The following is a 25,844-nucleotide window of genomic DNA, read 5'->3' as shown; positions in this document are numbered from 1 at the left end:
CCCCCAATCCGCCAAAAATGACCTCATACGAATTCGTACGAATTAGCCACTAAACTGGCAAAACATAAAATACTTATGTTTTCTCGTGTGATCAGGCTAAAACTGCACCATTGACCAACTAAAAGCTGGTCTAAAGTTCAGTTTTAATAAAAATAAGTTTAGATTTGTCCACATCTTGTGTTTCGCAGACGTATGCATCACCATATGGGGCATAGGACGTGTGTTTGTATATAACTCCGTTTTTGACTACACGTCTTTATTATTGTTCACTTTTTCATTTGCTGGAAATTAGCAATGAATTTAGAAATAGTTTTAAAACAAATCTTTGCGCTTAGCAAGCAAAATTTTATATGTAGGCTAATGGATGTTTTCAGTGGAATGCGTAAAACAATAGTTCCTTATCCACAAAAGTAGTGGAGTAAAGTAAAGAGTAAAAGTAAAGTAAAGAAAAAATTAAAGAGACCGAATAGAAGAGGCTCGTTCTTTATCCTAACGCTGCAGATGGTCTGTTTTCTCGCTATTGAAGTGTTCAGTTTTTCTACTTACAAAGTCCGCCATATAAATAGCAAATGCGCCATGGCACTATGCAACTGACTATTAAAGGGAATGAGAGATAAGACTCTGATTGGTTTAATGCATGTTATACTCAAAACAAACCCAGAACTCATTAAGAGAATAAGCAAAACCCTGTTAGACCATGCGCTGTGGCGCAGAGCATATTTATTTGTCTTTGAAAAAGCAAAAGTGGATTCAGACATCATTCGGACAGATCATTAAAATCAACCCATAATGATTTTTTCAACTACAAGTTTATTCACAGTGTAATTTATTAAACTATTCGTTCACTGACTGACTAACTGATTCATTCACTTGCTGACTTAATTATTCAACCATTTATTTAACCGCAGATTCATTGACTCATTCATGCACAGAATGAATCATTAAGGCACTCGCTGACTGATTTATTCAACTAGTCATTACTCACTGGCTGATTCATTACACCACTTATATACTTACTGATTCATTCGACCATTCGTTCACCGTCTGACTGATTTATTCATCCGTTGTTTCACTCACTCGTTTGCTTACTGATTGATTCTTTTAACCACACATTCACTCACTTGCTGATTCTTTTAACTACTCATTCACTGTCTAATTTGTTTATTCATACTTTTACACACTGGCTGAAACGTTCAACTTCTTGGTCTTTCACAGACTGAATGATTAAACCATCCATTGACACCCTAATCATCTGACACCCTTATCAGATCTGATTTGAATGTTATCACTTGATTGAATGGGCATTGTGAGTGGTTATCAACTGATAGTTATGGGCCTGTAGGGGCCTTCTGCTCCTACTAGTAGGCTCGGAAGACTGTTATCATCCATCTGCATGGTTAATTAGCTATAGATCACATACGGCTTCCCATTAATTGTATTTTATTGACGTCTACCTCTACCCCAACCCTAAACCCAACCATCACTGTAATGTACAAACAGATCTGTAGTATTCTCCCTTAGTATAGCTAATTAACCATGTAGATGATGATAACAGCCTTGTAAACCTACTAGTAGGCGCAGAAGGACCCTGCTGGCCCAAATCTATCAGCTGATAACCACTAATAATGCCCATTCAATCAAGTGATAACATTTGAAACGGGTGAGCTTATTCATTTACCAAAATTTATTCACTCACTGAGTGAATCATTCACCAATTCATTCATCGACTGATTCTTTCATTCATTAATTCTCTCGCTGGCAGAATATGTATTCTCCTCCTACACTCATGCACTGATTTATTCAACCATTCCTACATTTGTGAATGATTCATTCAAGCATTCATTCACTTGCTGACTGTTTTTTTCAATAACTAATATGTTTATTTATCAACTATCTAACTTGCTCACTTATTTATCCGTTCACTCATTCACTGCCAGACTGATTCACTTTACATCTGATATGTTTAAAAATCTGCAAATTTTAACTTGAAATTTTATTGATATATTTGTCCAAGCAACTATATTACATTTGTTTTACTTTAAATGATTTTTTAGAATGTCACTGTTCTTTGTTGGAGCTTGTTTTTCAACAGCCATCATAAACTATAGCCAAGAATGAAGCAATCTCATTAGATTTAATAAATCGAAGCTAAATTCATCAGTGCAGCTTGTGCCTGATTTGTGATTTTGTGAGAATCAGATTGAAGTTTGTGGTTAACACTTGCACAGTGGTCAATGAGTCTTATTTGAGGAACACTAGTTTAAATCTGGCTTGTGACATTTTCCATTCCCGTCCAAGCTTTTGATGGAACAGGTCTTTGAGTTTCATTGACATTTTTTTTCTTTTGTCTTTTCGGTGTACATAGATGCAGCTGCTCTAAATTACAGCCCAGCCTCTCCTTAGACATATGTAATTACAGAGCCTGTGAATAGACCGGGAGTGACTGTAAACCTACATTTACTTTTCACCATTTATCTTCTGTGTTAAGCTTGGACTATACTATGTGTTTTAAATTTATCCCAACCAGGCTTTATTTAGATTGAGCCGTTCTTTTAATATGCCCTAGTGCAGTGCCATTAACCAACATAGTTCAGAAAACCAGCGGCAGCATGTTTCATATGGTGTGTGTAACTGGGTTTGGTCTGATTGAGAGTGAATGTGTGAGGAGACGTTTAGCAGGCATTTCTGAGCATGTGCTCTTACGTATATACAGTGTGTGTCTGTGTGTGTGTGTTCCTGTAATTCTTATATTGTATACCAGAGCATTTTGACCTTGGGGAAACATTTGGTCCCCATGAGGAAAGCAGCTCATAAATCACACGGAATAAAGTATTTTTAAATTGTAAAAAATGCAGAATGTTTTCGGTGCGGCTTGTGTTTAGAATGTAATATAATATACACCCACCGGCTACTTTATTAGGTACGCCTGTCCAACTGCTCACATGGAAGCGACTCAATGCATGATCAAGACAATCTGCTGCAGTTCAAACCGAGCATCAGAATTGGGAAGAAAGGTGATTTAAGTGACTTTAAAATTAATTAATGAATGTGGCATGGGTTGTTAGCGCCAGATGGGCTGTTCTAAGTATTTCAGAAACTAATGATTTACTGGGATTTTCACGCACAACCATCTCTAGGGTTTACAAAGAATTTAGGTTTACAAAGAAAAAGAGAAAATGTCCAGTGAGCGGCAGTCCTGTGGGCGCAAATGCCTTGTTGCCTTGTATCCATCCTGCCTTGCATCAATGGTTCAGGCTGATGGTGGTGGTGGTGTAATGGTGTGGGGGATATTTTCTTGGCACACTGCCACAGCTTACCTGAGTATTGTTGCTGACCATGTCTATCCCTTTATGACCACAGTGTTCCCATCTTCTTTTGGCTACTTTCACCAGGATAACATGCCATGTCATAAAGCATGAATTATCTCAGACTGGTCTCTTGAACATGACAATGAGTTCACTGTATTTAAATGGCCTCCACAGTCACCAGAGCTAAATCCAATAGAGCACATTTGGGATGTGGTGGAACGGGAGATTCGCATCATTGATGCAAATCACTGTGTGATGTTATCATGTCAATATGGACCAAAATCTATGAGGAACGTTTCCAGTACCTTGTTGAATCTATGACATGAAGGATTAAGGCAGGGGTCCTACCCGGTACTAGTAAAGTGTACTTAATAAAGTGGCCGGTGAGTGTACTGTATTTATAGTCTTTACATTAAAAAAATCATTATGTCTATGGGAAGTTCCCACAAAGAGAGTTGTACAAGTGTGTGTGAGAGAGAGCGAGAGGGAAAAAGAGAAATTAAGAGGCAGAAAGATTTTAAAACTGAATATTTATCAATGAGCAAATATTTTTTTAACACCAAAAAGCTTGATGTGACTTTTTAAAATTTTAAAAGTTTCTATTTACATCATGCATAATGTGATTTATTTATAATTTAGTCCAATAAATATACTTATTATGCATTAATTTAGTTGTTTAAGTGTAAAATAAGATGAAAGGCCATTTCAAAGCAAGCGCCTTCTGCAGCAGGAGGAAATCACTGAATCTCCATTAAAATTACTGTGGTAAAAAACATTTCCACAGATTAAAGACATGGTGTGGAATAATTGAATTTAATGCAATGCTTTTAGTCCAGTGTTAGAGCCACTTTACACTGTTTGTCGATCATGCAGTGAAGTTCATCGATTTTGAACAAACCAGCTCTTTAACGTAGTGAGTTTATTAAGGCATGACAGTTCAGAATCCACTAAGCTGGTTTAATCAAAGATAAAAGTCCTTGAGCATAAAGCTATTACTATTGTCCAATATGACCTTCCAGTAACACTCTACAATAAAATTCACTTGTACGCTACCTCACAAATAATTATGAATTATGTGTGACCATTAATGTCCATTAATAATTGCTACGTCAAGATCTTTTAAAGTATAATGCAGTATTTTATTATGTTTTATCAGACATATTCTATTTATTTCTACACTGTTAAAACATATTGATTGCCTTAAATTATTAAGCTTAAACAAATTAATCGTATGAGTCCATTGAACATATTCTGTTAAACTAACCTAAAAAGCTTGGTAACTTATAAAATTAAGTTAGAACATGATTAACTTAGTTTAATAAGCTATAATGACCTAAAAACATTTGCTTTCAGGACTAAATTATCTTATATATTTTTTTTTACAGTGTAAGTTTATAATTATTTAATGAATGGTTCTTCATGAGTCATAGATTAATTCCTGAATATCTGTGTATTAGTTGTTTGTGGTGCCTTTTTAACATTTTTAAAAGAAAAGACCACATCTATTGCTTTAAGACTTGGGAATTTGTTTTGAAGGCTTGTTCCTGTGTTGCGTAGATGAAATATAGAGTTCATTGTGTTGCTAGCACTAAGTTTTTCCTCCAGTTAGTCAGTGAGTTAGTCATGAAAGCCAGGAATTAAGCATATACTGTCCCAAAAGTATAGACACAATACTCCCAGTTCTTTATCGCTCTGACAGCCATTCACATTAACACTTTGACTTCTTGCCCTTTTGGATTATAAACATTAAAACAATCATATGTTAAAGTGGAAAAAAAGCACACCTTGAACCTCTCATATTTAAAGCCATGATGTAACCCCAGTGGCAGATGTTGGAGCAAAGGCACATGCATTAAATCAAGTCGACTTCATTTGAGTGCTTGAAAAAGTCTACAAGGCTTTACAGAAATCACTGTTTTGCTTTATCGTGTATTCTTGTGCATATTTAAGATATTTTAACTCTTACATTTTTCAAGAAACAATTCATGGAAGCAGTAGCGGCATTAACATTTTTATTCAGCAAACATGTTATAAGTGACATTAAAGACAGTAATTAAAATCCATATTAATTAATGATGCTGACATTTTGCATCTGCAATTTCAGATGTATGTATGTGCAAATTTATCATATAAATTTTTTTCTAATTTATTGCTTTTTTCTGCTTTTTATTATTATTATTATATATTTATTATTTATTTTTACAATTGTTTCTCTGGGGTTGTATAACAAAAAATTGCTTATCTTAGGTATTAACTGATAAATTAAAATTCATATTAGCAAATATTAACTTGATTTGGAATTCTTATCCTATCTTACACAATCAAATCTTATTTCAGGGCCAACACTGCTCAAGCTGCTAATGTGTTAGCCTAAGAACAAAATGGAGAAACAAAACTTGTGAGTTTTTACACAAGCCATGATGAGAATTGTTTTTCCTGTGCTAACTGTAATATCATGTTGCACAGCAGTTTGTTATTACTGTTTTGTCATCAATAACATATCTTCAGAGCCCTCCAAAAGACTTTATACCATTAAAAATCTTCATTCTTCATTTTCAATCATCAATTAATATAATGCCATTGCTGGACAGTGCAATAAACATTTTTTCCATTAGCTTTCAAAACTATTTGAAGCTAGGACAGCTATTAGGTTTCCCTAAAGTTAAGAAAGTTTTATGATATTGCGTAGGATTAAAAATAGGCTACTTTAAAAGCAACTGTGTTACTTGCTCACTTAGTCATCTGTTTTCTCATTCACAGCCAGGCTGATTTACTTAACATCTGAAAAGTTTATAAATCAGCAAATGTTTATCATTGAATCCTTTCATCAAATCTCCAGGTCTGGTTCTCAAACATTTTTCATCAAGTATCACCTCAGAAAAAAATGGCCTCTCCAAGTACTACCATAATGACGAGGCAGATTAATTCCTATTATTAAGAATATTCATTATTGTCAGCCACTTTTAAAAGTTATTTTAAAATGGTAGGCTACTGTTCTTAAAGTAAAAAGAAAACTTCTGTACTTAAATGTAAAGTATTTACAAATAGTAACCTATTCATGAAAACTGGAAATGTTGCTTGGACCTCATAAATAAATATAGGCTATACATCATCATACTTGTATATAAACCATTTTTGATACATTTTAAAATATGTTGCATGTACACTTGCTGCTTTGCAAAACAAAAAACTTTATATATCGAAAACAAATATATATTTTTTACACAGCCACGAACACACATTTAACACATTTGTGATAATTATTTTACCAATGATGCAGCATAGGAAGATTCCTAAGTTTGCAGTAACTGAAATGCCAACACAACAGCACTGGTCTGCGAAAGGGCTTTTCTAGTATCTGCTCTACAAGTGCCGCATGCCTCTTTCTCTGGCTTTGTGCCAAAGCGGGTTGATTTTTACAGTGGCGTAGCGCAAAATGCGGAGGCCCCCCTGCAGGGATCGCTGACGGGGCCCCCTGATGAAGTGGGGGAGGGGGATACGTCATACGTCAATTTGCATATCACTGACGTCATCACGTTCTACCGTTTCTGTTTGTTTAACAGCCTATGGTTACTAAAGTGGTATTTATAATTGCACTACACTTTATATAAGAATGTTTTTTTAACTAAATTTACTGCTGTTTGAATACAGTGTGTCATTATAGATGTGTAGTGAATGTGCAGTAATCTCTCATATGTAATAAACTCAGACAAGTTCTGAAACTCACTAAAATATCCGTGATTGTGAACAAAAAAAGAATAAACAGTCCAATTAAATTGTTAAAATAAAGGAGAAGTAGATCGGTTTGACTGTACAAGGGAAATACCTTCACACTGCCTGTGCTAAATCATTTGTCGTCGGTACGCAGAGGGGTGATCTGCTCTCGGGCTGCAGGTGGGAGGGGCTGCAGGTGGGAGAGGCTGCTGTAGAGGACTGACTGGGCCGCCTGTCAGTTCGGTGAGGCGGGGGAGGGGCCGGCGGCATCACACGCAGCTAGTTGAGAAGAGTAGGGACGGTACAGTATGGACAAATGACAGTCTAAAAAAAATCTCCAATAACACACAAAAGAGTTGCTAGATTTGTCGCTAGGGGGTCTGAAAAGTCGCTAAATCTAGTGAAAAAAATCGCTAAGTTGGCAACATTGGCGGCAAGCAATCAGAATGAAGTAGTCCACCGCTTGAGAGGAGTTCAGAGAACACAGACCTGTGAACTTTGGTTCCGACCACAGTTGTTCCCAAGAGTTTGATTATTGCAGTTGCCGGATTTTCAATTATTGAAAAACGCGACGACGCGGGGCCCCCTAATCACGCGGGGCCCCCCTCTCGGTGCGTGCCCTGCGGGCCCGTCCGCTACGCCACTGCATTTTTAGCATGAGATGACGCTATGAACTAAAGCAATGCTTTAGGGAACAGCCGGTGCTGATAACATCAGTGTAATCATTCGCATTAAAGGGTTAAAAGTGTGTTATTATAAATTTTTCTTGCATTATCCAGTATTTCTCAGCGTACCACTAGAAGAAAGCCTGCGTACCACTAGTGGTGCATGTACCACAGTTTGAGAACCACTGGTTTAGTTGATTTTCTATTTAAAGCCACTTAAAGTAATAATCAAGGCAGCAAATCTAATTTATTATTGTGCCAGAATGACAGTATAGCTCCTAGACATATCAGCCAAGAAAATAGCAACTTTTCATTTTCCATCAGTCTTAGTACATGATGTACAGAAAAGTCAAGCTTTAAACAGGGAAACTATTCAAAATCTATTTTATTTTTGGGGGGCTTATAGTCTAATTGGATTCAATGAATTCCTCTAAGCTAAGTTAAAAGTGTTCTTGCGTGACCCATATATCTGCTTGATTTATTTAAAAATGGTAAAACTCAACTGTTTAACTCTAGGGCAGTTGTCAAATTAGCAAGTTTCCAAATAAAGAGTCTTCCTTTAAGATAAGATCATTTTAAAGTTAGAGTCTTTTTGTAATACACCCCATGTCTGTGATTATTGGCCGATTGCAGCCAGTAGCCAATCAGCCTGATCACCCTAAAAGCTTTAATATTAAAGATTTGAGCATTTTCCATGTTGTGATATTACAGCCAGCACATCTGTGCATCCTCCACCCTCAAGCAGTCCTCAGCAAACGATGACGTGGATGGGAAGATCACTCACCCGGGTGTGAAGTGCGAGGAAGTTTGGCACCCTCAAGAAGCTTTCAGGGGAACTTTGAAAAAGACCCAAATAGAGCAAAGCTGCGAGCTTGTTTCCTGTTAACTTCTGGCACATTCCGGTGGAAGAAGTTTCATATTTTGACAAAAGAAATGAAAGGCAGGCTAAATAAGTAACGATTTTGCTCAATTGTTGTAACAGAAAAAGCAAAATTGTAACCATATTAAATTAAATCCGCTGGGCTCAACCCAGCTTATGTGTCTTATGATACTCCATTGTTGTCCAACATCATCAATGTGATCCAGATTTTTGATCCATATCCACATTATTGTCGTTCTCCGCATTCCTCTGAATGACAATACCAAGGCTCACATATGCTCGGAATTACACATATCGTCCAATCAGGAGAGACTGACTCGTCATTTGGCGGAGTTGACCTTGTAAACCATTCCATCAGCATGACAAAGATGAGTGTTTTCTGCTTAATTATGAACACATGTCACTCAGTCTCTGCGAATAGACCTGATGTGTGATTACACAACCTGCAGCCATCTGATAGGCTGGTGAGAATGATGTCATAGCAGCTGCCAAATACCCCAGGCGCCCCCCAAAATCAAAGGTTACGTAACATCTAACCAACACTTAACCCCTACCATGATTTTTACTGGTCCGATTTTCAGTGGCTATAAAAACTGGAGGACTCTTTCCAAACCTGCGCAAGCTCATTGTTTGTTTAATCACCTACCTGCATTTTTACATGTATTTTAGGTGCAATTTCATTCTCTCTGTGTCTTTGGATAGGTTAGAAAGGGAGCTCCCCCAATACTGCGTGCTCTTTTGCGAGTCCTATGTTGTTAATAAAGTGTTGGAGTGCTTTCACGCTTCTCTGGCAAGTGCCGAGTGCTGCGGGGCAGGGGGGGGGGACCAAAACACCAAGCCAACCCCATCTGTGTTCATTTGACTGGAGAGAGAGAAAGAACTGATGGAGCTGTAAAAATTACCTGCTTTTTTTAGTAATGAGATTTTGGCCTAGAGAGAGAGCGAGCGTCGGATGATGATAGAGTCTGAAAGAGAAGCTTTAGTGAGTGAAAGTGAGAAACTTTGAGGAGCGCAGAGGAGAACCGCACCCTCACCCGCTTCTACTGCATGGTTGAAATTGCAGCTTGTCTTGTCCCTGTCAGTACAGCTCAAAATTACCCTCCGCTCTCGCTGTGTTCTCACGCATATAACTTTGCAGTTTACAGATTGCTGTTGCTTTCACACTCAGCGACTGATTTAGGCATTATGAGGATAGAACTGTTATGATTATTAAATGTACGTGGTGATAATTGAAAAAATGGCAAATATGATGATTAATTGTCTGTTCTTTTGGCTTTGTTATGCTTTTGTGTAATTCTTTCAGTGAATAATTATTGCATGTACAGTTGGAGGCCAAATTACTAACAGGAGTGCTGTGAGATTTGTATTCTTCATTCATTTTCTTTTTGGCTTAGTCCCTTTATTAATCTGGCATCGCCACAACCAAATGAACTGCAACTTATCCAGCATATGTTTTACGCAGCGGATGCCCTTCCAGCTGCAACCCATCACTGGAAAACACCTATACACACTGATTCACACACATACACTACGGACAATTTAGCTTACCCAATTCACATATAGTGCATGTCTTTGGTCTTGTGGAAGAATCCGGAGCACCTAGGAAACTCATGCCAGCACAGGAGAACATGCAAACTCCACACAGATATGCCAACTCACCCAGCCGAGGCTCGAACCTGCAACCTTCTTGCTGTAAGACAATCATGCTACCCACTGCACCATCGTGATTACGATTTGTATTCTTTTTCAAATATTTTCCAAGTACTCTTTAACAGAGAGTAGACTTTTTTCACTGCGCTATTAAACATAAACATTTTTTAAACCTTTCTAGTTATGACAGTATATACTGTACTAATACTACACTGCTCAAAAAATGAAGGGAACACTAAAATAACACATCTTAGATCTGATTTAATGAAATATTCTAAATACTTTGTTATTTACACAGTTGAATGTGCTGACAATAAAATCACTCAAAAAATGGAAAAAGAAATCAAATGTATTAACCCATGGAGGTCTGGATTTGGTGTCACACTTAAAATTAAAGTAGAAAAACACACAACAGACTGATCCAACTTTTAAGCCAAAATTAGGCTTAGTATTGTGTAAGGCCTCCATCTGCCTGTATGACCTCCCTAAATGTCTGGGCATGCTCCTGATGAGGTGGTGGATGGTCTCCTGAGGGATCTTTTCCTAGACCTGGACTAAAGCATGCACCAACTCCTGGACAGTCTGGTGTGCGACATGGCATTGGTGGATGGAGCGAGATATGTAGTCCCTAATGTGCTCAATTGGATTCAGTTCTGGGGAATGGCTTGGCCATTCCATAGCATCAATGCCTTTGTCTTGCAAGAACTGCTGACACACTCCAGCAACATGAGGACTAGCATTGTCATGCATTATGAGGAAACCAGGGCCAACCGCACCGGCAATTGGTCTGACAAGGGGTCTAAGGATCTCAACTTGATGTCAGTCAGCCTACCTTTGGCAAGCACATGAAGACCTTTGCAGCTATCCAAAGAAATGCCACCCAACACCTTAATTGGCCCACTGCCAAACCGGTCATGGAGGATATAGCAGGCAGCAAAACGTTCTAGACTCTATCATGGGCTCAGTGTCAATCTGCTTTCATCTGTGAAGAGCACAGGGCACCAGTGGCAAATTTGCCTATCTTAGCTCTCTGGCTAATGCCAAACACCCTGCACGTTGTTGTGCTGTGAGCACAACCCCCACCTGTGGACGTCAGGCCGTCATACCACCTTTATGGAGACTGACCATTTTAGCAGACACAGACACATTTGTGGCCTGCAGGATTTCAGTTGGCAGGGCTCTGGCAATGCTCCTCCTGTTCCTCCTTGCACAAAGGCTGAGGTAGCAGCTGCTGGGTTGTTGCCCTTGTACGACCTCCTTCACATCTCCTGATGTAATGGCCTGCCTCCTGGTTGCACCTCTATGCGCTGGATACTATGCAGATAGACACACCTCACCTTCTTGCCACAGCTCACAGCTGCCATCCTGGGTGAGATTCACTACCTGAGCCACTTGATGATGACAGAATTTTCTTTTTTGTGTGAACTATCCTTTTAAGACCTTGAAACCTCATTTACTTTATTTGTGGTCTAAATAAAATGTCAATCACACACATTTCCATCTGAGACTCGGCTTCATCGTTTACATGCTTTATTATTTCCAGACAAGCCATGTACAATAAAAACACAGTCTCAGGTTTGTGTCTCCAACACCTCTGCTATGCCTCAGTCACACCGTTCTTTTCTTTTAAACTTAATAGTCTGTTCTGTTCCTTTCAGGCAAAAGCACAACAAAAGCACTTCCATTTTCCTTTAGAACACCATTCATTAGTTAAACCACCATTTTTTTTGAAAAACTTTTTAATAAACAGGCTCGGTTCATTGCACAGCCTGTGGAGATTTGGAAAATGACACAAATTGTTTGGTCTCACCAACATAATTTGTTGTATCTCAAGAGACCTCTCAGGAATGTCATTAACTTTACAAAAACCATGAAGTTTTTTGTCATTTAAATGGAATGAACATTTATTCATTCACTTTCCTTCGGCTTAATCCCTGTATTCATCAGGGGTCGCCACAGCGGAATGAACTGCCAACTATTCTAGCATGTTTTACGCAGTGGATACCCTTCCAGCCACAACCCAGTACTGGGAAACACCCATACACTCACACACACGCACACACACACGCACACACACACGCACACTCATATACTATGGCAAGTTGTTAATCCAATTTAAATATACCACATGTCTTTGGTCTGTGGGGGAAAACGGAGCACCTGAAGGAAACCCACGCGAACACGTGGAGAACATGCAAACTCCACAGATGCCAAAGAAATGCTACCTGGCCCAGCCAGGACTATTTACTGTATATAGTGTGTGAAATTTAAAGATGAAATTTTATTTAATTGATGTATTTTGTATAGGCTATAATATCACATCAAATTTCTATATGGGATGTGATTATACTGTAGTCTGGACACACTATTACTCGTACAATTTTTTTATTAATTTATAAATGAAATAATAAAAAGGGCATGCACAAAACAACTGAACAAATATTGAAATACATATATAAATTAAATGACTGAACAAAAATGTAATGATGGAATTTAAATCAAATTGCTAATCCACAAGCGATGTTAAACGTTTGGCATACAAAGCAATATAATCGGTTATGTTTCAGCACATTTGATATGTACATTTGAACTCATTATATTCATGACAAAAAGCTGTCCACTGACAACTTTGTTTTCATTTTGTGCAAATTGCAATAGTTCTATTCCATGTAACAGAAACGCGGTGTTGCAAGCCTGATTTTTAACAGTGATGAATTACAGTGCGTTTAATAGTGAAATCGGTTAATCGCTGCATCTCTATTTTAATGCAGGGTAATTTGTTTCTAGGACAAACAAGGCAACCTTTGGTTTGGTTGTTGACACTAAGGTGACATTTACACTAGCTCGTTTCATATTTTTGAATAATCACATAGAATGAAAATGCTCCTCGCTGAGACTAGCTTTTTATTATATTTTAAAGATCACCCATTTTACCCCTTTTACAAGATTTAAACTAAGCCTTTTGTTTCTCCAAAATGTGTTTGTAAAGTTTCAGCTCAAAATATGCATCAGATTAATTATTATAGCCTCCACAATCCTTCCCTTTTGGTGTCTAAATACATAGCTGTTTTTGTATTGCTTTTCATTATGCATTATGTCAGATAAACAGCACAGTGACAGAGACAGACTTAGATGAAGCTGAAATACAGCTCATTAGTCAAAAATACTAAGTAATTAAGTTTCATTTACTTGCGATGGAGTTTATTCAAGCCTTTCTGAAATGATGAGCCTAAATGATGACACAAATGCCATTTGCAGCACACACACAAACATATGCGTGTTTACTGACACCATGCGGCCGTGGTGATTATAGCAGTTAAGAATTTCATTCATCAGGTATTTTACTGTCTTTATTACAAACATGCTCTGTTTTAAAAACATTTTAAACTTATTAAACTTATAAAAATCACAGAGAGTTGAAACAAATATTTTAATCCCAGTGAATTTGCAAAAAAAAAAAAGTTATGTAGACGTGTGTATACATGATATTGTAGAAACGTCACCTGTCAATCAGTTCAGTGGGCTAAGAAAACCACCCTCCTACAGTACGTCTCATTGCAGTGGGCCTCAAAATCACTGGGTTTTAGGTCGCATTTTAATGCCAGGAAATAAAAAAAAAGACTTGGGTTTATATCACTCCAACATGACAGTGGACACACTAAACCTACACACAGTTCTGTTCAAACAGCTTACAAAAAATGATTTTCATCATTGGTGGTCTTTAAAGGAAAGATTTCAATCGATACAGCTTAAAGTGTATGTTGTGTGATTCATTCATTGCAGTCTGTGTAATGATCATAACAGAAAGACTTGATGAATCAAGGAACACTATGCAATAGTCCAAAAGACCACTCAATTATGGATAACCAGGCCTCCATCTTCAAATGTTTGCTTTACAGTTCATCTATACTGAAACGTGACACCTGTTTTTCCAAATGAAAATGGGGTGTTTTCAAAATACTTCTTTTTTACAGGTCAAAGATGCCTGAGTATTATGTATGCCAGGTGTAACCGTAACAAAACTGAGCTCAAAAAAAAAGACTGAATACAGGACTGACCTGGAAAAACAGGACATCTGGTCACTCTATTTGGGGGCTATACCAGGACTATTTAAAATTCTGATGGGGCTGTAACCCCCTTAGAACACTAGCTTATAGTTGCCCTTGAAGCTAACATATTCATAAAGAAAGCCAAAAAACCTGTGCTTCAATTAATCTCATTTACCTTTTTAAATGATCACCAGTTTGCCTGGCTGAAGTCCTAGAGGTACTTTCCTAACCATTTCCGAATATCCTTCATTCACTTTATTAGCTGTTTTCCATTCCTCTCTGAAATAAAGGTCTGTTCTTTACTTCAAATCAAGTCCTAGTCATGTCCGTCATGCACTCATGGATATTCAGTGAGTCTGATTATTGAAACTACAAGCAATGTATTCTTGTTTCATAGCATATTTATATGTATGCATGTACAGTATGTATCTATGTATGTACAGTATACATGTACTGTATGAATATATGTATGTACAGTTGAAGTCAGAATTATTAGCCTCCCTTTGATTTTTGATTTTTTTTTATATTTCCCAAATGATGTTTAACAGAGTAAGGAAATTTTCACAGTATGTCTGATCAAATTTTTCCTTCTGGAGAAAGTCTTTTTTGTTTTATTTTGGCTTGAAGGAAAGCAGTTTTTATTTTTTAAAAGCCATTTTAAGGTCAATTCTATTAGTCCCTTTAAGCTATACATTTTTTTTCAACAGTTTACAGAACAAACCATCATTATACAAAAACTTGCCTAATTACCCTAACCTGCCTAGTTAACTTAAATAACCTAGTTAAGCCTTTAAATGTCACTTTAAGCCAGGAGTGTCTTTAAGCCAGGAGCCGGTGTCCTGCAATGTTTAGTTCCATCCCCAATCAGACACACCTGTGCTAGCTAATCAAGCACTTAGGCTTTCTAGAAACATCCATGCAGGTGTGTTGAGGCATTTTGGATTTAAAATCTGCAGGACACCGGCCCTCCAGGACCAAGTTTGGACACCCCTGCTTTAAGCTGTAAAGAAGTGTCTTGAAAATATCTAGTCAAATATTATTTACTGTCATAATGGCAAAGATAAAATAAATCTTTAGAAATGAGTTATTAAAACTATTATGTTTAGAAATTTCTCAAAAAACATCTCTCCGTTAAATAAAAGTTGGGGGAAAAAATAAACAAGGGTTATTGATTTAGGGAGGCTAATAATTCTGGCTTTTACTGTATGTGCATTTAAAAGAACTGTGCATGTATGGGTGCAGGTTATTACCATTTATTAGTTTTAAACTTTAATGAATTTCTGTCTTCTTTTGAAAACAAAACACTATATTCCAAAGAATGCTGGGAAAATGAAGCCATTGACATCCATAATCAAACATACTATAGAAGTCAGTTTTTTCGACATTTTTATATATCATCCAGTATATCTTATTTTTTGTGCAACAGAAGGAAGATCCCAGGTTTTTAAATATCATGCATTTGATAGTGTATATTTTGATATTTACCACTAAGTTTACTGTAAGAGACTTTCTATGATCAACACTGATACTGCAACACTTTTAAAGCTCTGGTTTAATCGAGCAAAGCTTGAGACTGAATGAGAAAGTCTCCACTGTGTGATGTTTTGATCTAAACTGTGTTGGTTTTGTCTTTCAGAGTAAAGAACAGCAGCTCCAGGCCTTGAACCAAAGTAATAAAGTCTTCCTATACTGTGCCTTCCTGGACTACAGGTGGGTCAGATCTTTATGCACACAGATGTGGCCTTCGTGTTTAACAATTATTTGTTTGTAATTTGCAAAAATGAAGCCAAATATCCAGTTATATGTTAAGTAAATATCAAGTAATCATCTTTATAGGTAACAATAAAGTGATATGTATGCGATGGGACTTGGTAGAATGTAAAATGTTTGTGTTTTTGTAAATGTAAATCATGAGGTATTTCTTTTTTTTATTTTACTTGTATACATAAACGTTGTTCAAAAGCTCACTTTTTAACAGTTTTACTGTCTTAATTTAACATATTTTATTGTTAAAACTGTTAACATTGCATTATAGGCCCCATTTTTCCACCTTATTCAAACATCTTGCACTTTATTTACGGCCTATTATATTTCTCTTTGAGGATGTCCAAACTTTCATCCTTAATCTCAGTGTTCAGAGATATTTATGCCATTCTTCCTGTCTGTCCTCTCATGTATCGCTCTGTCTGTCATTTTGAGTGTCTCGTTTCACATTTCCTGTTTAAGATTGTCAGGAAGTGCTTTAATATATCAAAGTGTGTCTTGTATTTATATCCAGCTGTTATCCTATTACCCAAGTAAAGGCCAGAAATAAACGCATGACACTTCGCATATCTACATCATGACATCCAGCATTTAAATCATTTTCATTTTGATTGTTTCATGGACAGAGTCTTTTAATTTATCTTGTAGTCTAAATCTCTCAGCCCTGCTAACTTTTTTTTAGAAATTGGAAAGTCTATTGTTGATTAAAAAAACATTCTTATGCTATAATAGCTATACCAGAAAAATCACTTGAGGCCAATAAATGAAGCCAAGTTTAGCGTCATGTGAAAAATGTGAATAATTTGAAGTAGGGCTTGTTTGATTTGGAGTGATATCCATCTTTCTTGTTTTCTCTCTCTATCATTCTTTCTTGTGCTTGTTCCCTCTTTGTCCCATGTGGATATTTAATAAATATCTGCATCCACAATGGAGTTATAAAGATGAAATATTTGAGATTAATGGAATCTTGCGTTGGTTTTCATTTCGTTTAGATCAGATTTGATCAACAGCTCTTCCGTAATTCCATTAGCGCTGGACGAGGGTGTGAATTCATATGCTTTCAATATAAACAACGAATAACTCCAGCAAATCTAATGCTCAATTAAACCTCTATATGCGCGTGTTTGTCTGTTTTAGCTCCAAAGAGGGTGTGTGGTCCAATGAGGGGTGTGTGAGAGCTGATGGAAACCTGTCCTACTCTATTTGCTTGTGTAACCATCTGACAAACTTCGCCATCCTTATGCAAGTGGTTCCCATGAAGGTGAGGTGCTCTCAATGTCACTCAATGTCTGCTGCCAGTATTATTTTTCGCTTGCTTAATTGACATTAATCTTGCTTGCTTTGGCAAAACATCAAACATGAAGTTTCTTTAAGAACCATATGCTCATTTTGCGTGTAATACGCAAACACCATGATATTAAACATTGGAAAATACACACTGTATAAAGTGAACCATTGGATCAACTTTAAAAGCTTGATGAGCCATGATCACACTAGAATTTGAGCATTTGAAATTTGTTCATACGGTGCTGCAAAATGGGAGAGATAAAACAAGATAATGCAACACTACTAAAAGAAGTTCACTAAGATTAAACTTTGGAATGCAGCAGTATATGCGAAATTCGGAAGCCAATGGGGCAGAAAGTGTAATGCAACCACAATTTTTCCACCTAAAATAACTTTTATTTTAGTTTTATTTAACAGTCTAAAACTAAGTTCAGACATGTTTATATTCTTTTGGTGCATAAATTATAATGTGACCACCGTGATGGCCTTCTTTGTACAAAGGAGCATAAGTAGTAAAGAATGTAATTGATAAAGCATCTTCAAACGTTAATTACTTTAACATGAACTAAGAATTATACTTCTACAACAAGGGTGTCAAACTCATTTTCACTGAGGGCTGTTTCAGCATCTGGACTGCCCTCAAAGGGCAAGTTAAAAAGGTTACTACTTCTTAACGTATTGATTTAAATACACCACCTGACAAAAGTCTTGCCTCCTTTTCAAGTTTTAGGAACAACAAATAATAACTTGACTTGTAGTGGATCATTTGGTATCAGAAGTGGCTTATATGAAAGGCAAAGGCCTCTAGATTACACTTATTTTGGCAAAATAAAATATGATCATGCCTTGATTTTTAATTATGTAATTGGGACAGTAAGGTCTGACTTCGCTTAGACGGTCACTTAACAGAAATAATGTACAATATAGAGGTTAAAGTCATGGTGCAGCGGAAAAATAATTAATATTGTGTATGACTTCCATGAGCTTGGACGACTGCATCCATACATCTCTGCAGTGACTCAAAAAACGTATTAATTAAGTCATCTGGGATGGCAAAGAAAGCGTTCTTGCAGGACTCCCAGAGTTCATCAAGATTCTTCGGAATTATCTCCAATGAAATTCATCTTCACTTCTCTTTCATCCTACCCCATACATGCTCGATAATGTTCATGTCTGGTGACTGGGTTGACCAATCCTCGAGGACCTTAACCTTCTTTGCTTTGAGGAACTTTGATGCGGAGGCTAAAGTATGACAAGAGCGCTACTGTATCCTGCTGAAGAATTTGCCCTCTCATGTGGTTTGTAATGGAATGGGCAGCACAAATGTCTTCATACCTCTTGATATCCTTGCCCCCATACTGAATGTAACCCCAACCCATGAGTTTTCCTTCACCAAACTTGACTTATTTCTGTGAGAATCTTGGGTCCATGCGAGTTCCAATATGTCTTCTGCAATATTTGTGATGATCGGGAAGCAGTTCAACAGATAATTCATCAGAATAATCTACCTTCTAAAACTTTTTTAAATTATCAACTAGAATTCAAGTCTGTTGCTCCTACAACTGGGATTGACAAGACTTTTGTCAGGTGGTTTATATTGATAAAACATAATTGTCTTTTTATTTCTATACTCACCTCAAAAAAATAAATACAATGTACTTACTGTGTTTATAATGTATTTGAGAACACTTGTGGGGCTTTTGAGTTGGGATAGAGGTTGGGTTATGGACAGGTTTGGTGGCATGGGTAGGTTTAAGGGTGGGTTAAGGTGTAAGAGATGGTCAACAGTGTATTTACAAATGTAATTACAAAAGTTAACTACAGATGTAATTATATACATGTATTTAATCAAGCATAAGTACACAGTAAATACATGTATTTACTAAGGCTACTTAATATAAAGTGGGACCATATATATATATATATATATATATATATATATATATATATATATATATATATATGCATAAATTATTTTATTAAATATACCCTAAAGAAGCTCACATTATTCTAGCAAAGTAAATAACAAAGCAAACATCATCAGACAAAAGTCATTACCGTTCTTCAAAACTTTGGTCATATTTTGGAGAAGCAGAACAATGGAAAAACAATATATTTTGAGCTGGGTCTCACACAAAACATGCATTATGGGAGATGTAGTTTATTGTCAACATGAGATATAAAGCAGCATGTACTTTTATTTCTAATGCTGGGTTTATACTAAACGTAAAGCACTACATCACTCGCTCTAGAATTACACGCGGGATGCTTTCACATGATGTGAGTTTTCCGTTTAAATTGAATACCTTGAATTTCCGCAAAAGATGCAATTGAAATTAATCTGCACATGCATGCCATTTGCACTAATCATTTTGCATTAACTTTGTATTCAATCTTTACTTACATTAATCATTTCTTGCATTTGTTGTAAAATCATAGGCTCTCGCGGGCCACTTTAAATGATTTGACTGCCATGCTCTTGTGGGTCACATAAAATGATATGGCGGTTACCTTTTGTCATGGCGATTACGTCAGCACTGATGTCTGATGTCAGTGCACTGTGTGTTAATTTAGTGTGACGTTTGATCAGGGTTACAGCTAAACTCTGCAGGAAAGGGGGCATATTTTAGGACACAAATGTAAATTCTAGTGTCTGACTAAGTATGTTGATCATATGTGAGTGGATAAAGTATAGTTGTGGGTTTCTTAGGATGACAAACTCAGAAGTCCACCACAAAATGATCTTCATTCAAAAACATGTGTTTAATCCCTAAGGAGCTATAGAGATTTTTCTTTAACAGACATTGCCATGAGAAACATTTGCCATCTGAATAGTCTTCTAGTCTTAGGCAAAGCTTTTATTCTGGAAAATCTAACACTGAATATAAAGAGATAGTTCACCCAAAAATAAAATTGACTCACTATTTATTCTCCGTCAAGTTTTTTTTCAGACCTTAATGAGTTTCTTTCCTCTCTTGAATGCAAAAGAAGATATTTTGAAAAAGGCTGAACACCTGTACACACTGACTTCCATAATAAGAAAAATAAGTACTCTGAAAGTGAATGGTTACAGGGTTCCAGCATTCTTCAAAATATCTTCTTTTGTATTTAACAGAAGAAAGAATCAGGTGAGTTCAATTTTTCATTTTCATTTCAAGTATCTCTTTAAAGTTACTAAATCTAAAGGATTAAAGATAAACTCACAACATGAAAATGCACACATTGAATGCAAGTATATATTTTTACCAGCTCATATATTGGTAAAAGTGGTCATTCAGTGGCAGGAACTCCAGAAATTAAAGTCTGCTGCAAAGCCACAGTGGTTCAGACATCTGCACAGACTGTACTGATGTTCATTTTCTTTTAAACACGCCACTCTTCTCTCAGTCATTAAAGCATGCGGTTTGATCTTGTTTAGATGTCTTTAGTGCATTTTGAGTTGATATTTTTGTCAAATTGCACCAGAGTTCATTTTAGAATCTGGTGGCTATGTTTAAACAAATCCCCCCCAGCAGTTCAATTACAGCTGAATTATTTTTATTGAAATTAAAGATCCCAAGATTGAACACACTCTTAAGAAGTAGTCCACACATGCATATACATTCTTCAATAGCGGTAACACCAAAGCTCTAAAAATAGAAAATTTTGTAAGCAAGTAATGCAGATTTACACTCACCAGGAACTTTATTATGTACACCCTGGGTTGCACCCATTTTTGCCTTCAAAACTGCATTAATCCTTCATTCCTCTGAGCTCTGGCATCAATGGGGCATTTGCGCCCACAGAACTGCCGCTCACTGGATATTTTTTCTTCTTCGGACCATTCTCTGTAAACCCTAGAGATGGTTGTGCATAAAAAACCCAGTAGATCAGCAGTTTCTGAAACAACCATGCCACATTCAAAGTCACTTAAATCACCTTTATTCCCCATTCTGATGCTCAGTTTGAACTGCAGCAGATCATTTTGATCATGTCTACATGCCTAAATTCATTGAGTTGCTGCCATGTGATTGGCTGATTCAAAATTTGCATTAATGAACAGTTGGATAGGTGTACCTAATAAATTGGCTGGTGAGTGTAAAAAGTGCATTTATTTTGTATTTCTATACACCCAAAGCTCTTTACAATAATATGAAGCGGTCTCTTCACACCACCATCATTATGTAGCATCCACCTGGATGATAAGATGGTAGACAGTACAATGGCACCCATGAGCTCACCTCACACCATCTGCAGGTGGAGGAGATACAGAGACATAGAAAATTCGGTGAGTAGAGATGGTCAGGAGTTTATGTGTGGTCCAATGAAGGGAATTTGACCAGGACAAATTATTAAAAGGCTTTAACTTAAAATGTGTCAAGCACACAGGCTCTTCATCAGACAACTAATAGTTTACACTATAAAAGTATCACCTGATTCCAGAAAGTATTCAATGACAAATCAACAAACAGAAATAAAACATTACTTAATCAATTACATGTTCAAAAAAAAGGTAAGGTTCAATAGTGGGTCACAGCTAGAAGAGCATCCACTGTGTAAAACATATGCCGGAATAGTTGGCGCTTCTTACCACTGTGGCGACCCCTGATAAATAAGGAAATAAACCGAAGGAAAGTGGTTGAATGAATGAATGTTCAAAAAAGTAAAAAAAAATGTGAAACAACTGAAAAATAAATAAACAAAAAATGCTAGGCTGCTCCAAATATATTAAACAATGAATGTCATATTATAACAGAAATTCTAATCACCTTATTATAGTCAAAAGAACCTGAACCATGAAAATATATACATAAAGAAATGGACGAATATCAAAACCTTTCTTAGTATACTCTCTGAGATCACGTCCGCTGTGAAAATCTGAAGAGCCTCATGCTATAGAAGCAATTTATTACAGTTTTTCTCAGTCGCTTTGGTGCATTTCTCACAACACTATTTACATTTGCACAACAGGTCATGCATTTCTCAAAACAATTAGTCATTTTTGCACATCCTAGTAGCAGTTTCTCATTCCTTTCAACAAATTGCAAATGCTTTCAGACATGCATCAATTGCTTTCATTCAACTCTCTGCTGTTTTATAACATTATCATTTGCTTATGTCATGTCAGTCAAAATGAACTAAACTTGTAAATGCTGAACAGTCATTTCATATAAAACTAACAGTCCTCATTTCATTACTTGAGTCATTACATACAAAAATGTTGAACTTGATGTCAAAATCGGTCAAGCAAACTTTATAAAAATTTTTTTTTTAAATGTATTTACCTGAAAATGTCTTATAAATTGAACAATTTCCTGGATGATTTACAGACCTGTGTGTGTTGCAGGTTCAGTTTTAATATGTACTGCAATATTGTTTACAGTTATAAAGTTGGTCACAGGTCAACCCAAAGGGAGTTTATGTTTGTTGTAAATAAGGGTGTGTTTATTCTTTTGCATAATGCTGTGAATAAATTAGGATTGCAAAGAGCAAATGCAAAAAAAATGTGAAACATACATATTCAGTGTCTTGTACTCAGATACCTCACTAAATGCAGTGATGTCCAACTTTACTTTAGTTTTCAAACGGCTGTGCAAATAGTATATAGTGCTGTCTTAAGCAGGCACGTGCACACATAGGGCTCAACCTGTGCAGTGCACATGCCCTTTTTAGTCTTGGATAGAAAGTGCCCTTCCAAAATGATCAAAAGTGCCCCCGCAGCCCCCCGACCACACCCTCGGTCCCGCCCTTCAGTAGGCGCGCGACAACACCGCTCTTGAGTACGCGCGCGACAACACAGCTGATCAGAACGCGCGCGACAACACCGCTCTTCATTATGCGCGCAACAACAACAACCCCCCCCACACACACACACTCTTCAAACAATTTATCCTGCACATGCCCTTTGGACCGTCTCTGCACGGGCCTGGTCTTGAGCATTATCAGGAAGTGTCACCGACATCTGACTTTTTTTGCATTGAAAAAATGTCCAGAGTAAACTGTCATAATGAAAACATGACTAAGCCTTTTGACTATCTTGTTCATAAACAATGGTGTCAGGACTTTTCATTTTGATGATACTGACACTTTGATTGACATGAATATTTGCTTTTGAGGAATGAATTATCCATTTTAAGCATGTGACGCGCTTTTGCAGGTTATCAGCTAGGTTTTGCGGTTTGCACTAATTGTTTTGAGAAATGCATTAACTGTTGTGCAGAAATGCACTGGTGTTGTGAGAAACGCACCAAAGCGACTGAGAAAACTGTAATATATCCCTTGCAAAAATGTTTAAAAAAAGGTGATATACCCACTCCTCAAGCTGCTCATAACTCACTCACAAACAAGTCTAAAAGGCCAAATCCTGCTAAAGCATTAGATTTTGAAAAAATATGCACATATCGTATAAATCACCATTGAACCCTGAAGTTAGTTGAATTTCTCAAGATTCCTTGATTGAGCATGTAGGCCATTTCCCAGCAGGAATCTCCGAAAACACCAAGGCGCTGTAATGAATGCGATGCTAACTGTGTTTCTGATGTGTAGCGAGCCAGCAGCATGCAGGGCTTGAGGTTTTGATTGGCCGAGACTCTCCGTAAATCAGCAGCACAGCTTTAAGAGAGAAGACAGTTTGGACGCAGTTGAGACACTTCTCCAGGGGTGACGTGCAGGATTGTGTTTCTAGTCCATTGGAAAGCCATCGCCGTGTGTGAGAGTGTCCCGAGGGAGGCCACTAGTCAGAGGCTGAGTGGGTCGAGAACTGTGAGCACGTTTGGGCGGACAGATCGACTGTCATCCGTCAGGGAGAGCTTGTAAATAACATCTGCTTTGAAATGTGGAACGACAGGCACAGCTTGATATTTTGGTAACCCTTGTCCTGTTGATTTATTTAAAGAGAGCTAAAGAGTGAATTTAAGTCAGGCTAAAGATCCTGTCAGCAAGAAGCGCTCGCTAAGTAGGGAAGTGTGTTTGTGAAGATGAGAGACATACTGCTTCACACAAAGACCGATTGGAGATTCGTCCTCCCGTGGTGTTCAAGCCAAACCGAAGCACCCAGGTGCAGCTTGGCTCTTCCGCATCTATCATCTGCTTGTGTTTGTTGAGAAAATCTGTCCTCGCTCAGTCATGTAATCATCTCCTCTGGAGCTTTGATGCTAATGCCCGCATCTGACTGGGCCTCAATTAGCGGCTCACCTCAATGCTTCAAGCCTGGAGGAAATCGTGCTTTCTCCGCTGCTCTGCAGATCCTCGATATTCTGGGCCTGCGATAATCACAAGGCAGGAAGCGGAGTTAATGTACGATCGAACCCACGCATGGAAATAGAATTATGGGGGGAAAAACAACTGCCGATGGGACCGACGTGCGGACGCAACACTGGCTACCAATTACTGGCACTGCGTCAGAGGAGCTGTAACAATGCCGCTCTATATCCTGACGAATGTTCAGGAGGAAATCTTGCTCGCTATTTACCAACAGATGGGTTCAGGGAGACATTTTAACCTCTAGGGGTTTTGTGACAGAAAACAGTGGTAGTTTGGGTCTTTATTTACTTTAAGGTGGACAAGTATTGTTTGAAACAACATTTTGATTCAAAACCAGTAATGGAAAACATATTAAACAGCGCTATATGGGAAGTTTTTGTTGGATCAATGGTTAATTCTTATCACTCTCTCTGATCACTTTCTTGTGTTTTTTTATGGTTTGCTCAGACCGCAGTGCTTACTAAAAAAAAAAAAATCTATTCATAAAATTGTCATATTTTAGTCAGCACAATACTCAGTGGTTAGCACTGTTGCTTCACAGTAATGATGGATTTCCAATGCAGCTTCAAATGTGTACTCAGTGCTGATGGCAACGCTATGACGCCACTGCTTTGAGGCATGTAAAATGTTCTTATGCCGACTGCTCTAAACACTTTTCCTTGCTGCTTTCAGTCCCAAAAAATGCACTGCATGACCATTTATGCTGAACCTCTATATGAATGAACTGAAAATACTCGCTAGGCTGCGCTCCCAATGTGCTATTGGAAACGCACCCTAAGAAGTTGCTGGTTCGAGTCCTGGCTGCTTCTGTTTCCCCCACCGAATGTAGCTGCCTTTGTATGATTGGAAAATGCAGTTACAAACATATGAAACTGTGAGATATTATATATATATAATTATATATATATATATATATATATATATATATATATATATATATATATATATATATATATATATATATATATATATATTATATAATTATATATATATATATATATATATATATATATATATATATATATATATATATATATAATTTAATAAATACATATTCAATATTTTAGTATATTTCAGAATGTAATTTAATCTAGTTAAGCTCTTCAGAGTCACATGATCTCTCAAATATTTGAAGATATTTTGAGGAATTTGTATTTTTAGACTTTTTTAATCTTTAATAAATGTAACTATGTATGTATATATGGTTGTTGTTGCCAAATGGGCTGGTCTGAGTATTTCAGAAACTGCTGACCTACTGGGATTTTCACACACAACCATCTCTAGG

General features: G+C 37.1%; 1 protein-coding gene across 4 annotated transcripts in view; it reads left to right on the top strand.

Moving 5' to 3' along the window:
• The window catches only part of adgrd1 (adhesion G protein-coupled receptor D1), a 113,786-nt gene that overhangs the window by 65,100 nt on the left and 22,842 nt on the right, over positions 1-25,844 (top strand). For all 4 annotated transcript variants that reach the window (XR_015498408.1, XM_087265303.1, XM_087265302.1 and 1 more), the window contains 2 exons: positions 15,903-15,976; positions 17,168-17,291. Coding sequence is in view for 3 of the 4 variants with exons in the window: in XM_087265303.1 (XP_087121429.1) it covers positions 15,903-15,976; positions 17,168-17,291 (198 nt within the window). In the remaining variant the exon portion in view is untranslated. The remainder of the gene's footprint in view (positions 1-15,902; positions 15,977-17,167; positions 17,292-25,844) is intronic.

Source organism: Danio rerio, chromosome 8, assembly GCF_052040795.2.
Source record: "Danio rerio strain M-AB ecotype USA chromosome 8, GRCz13ab, whole genome shotgun sequence".
Lineage (NCBI taxonomy): Eukaryota > Metazoa > Chordata > Actinopteri > Cypriniformes > Danionidae > Danio > Danio rerio.
Note: the sequence above shows the minus strand (reverse complement) of the source record. Positions and strands in the feature narration are given on the sequence as shown.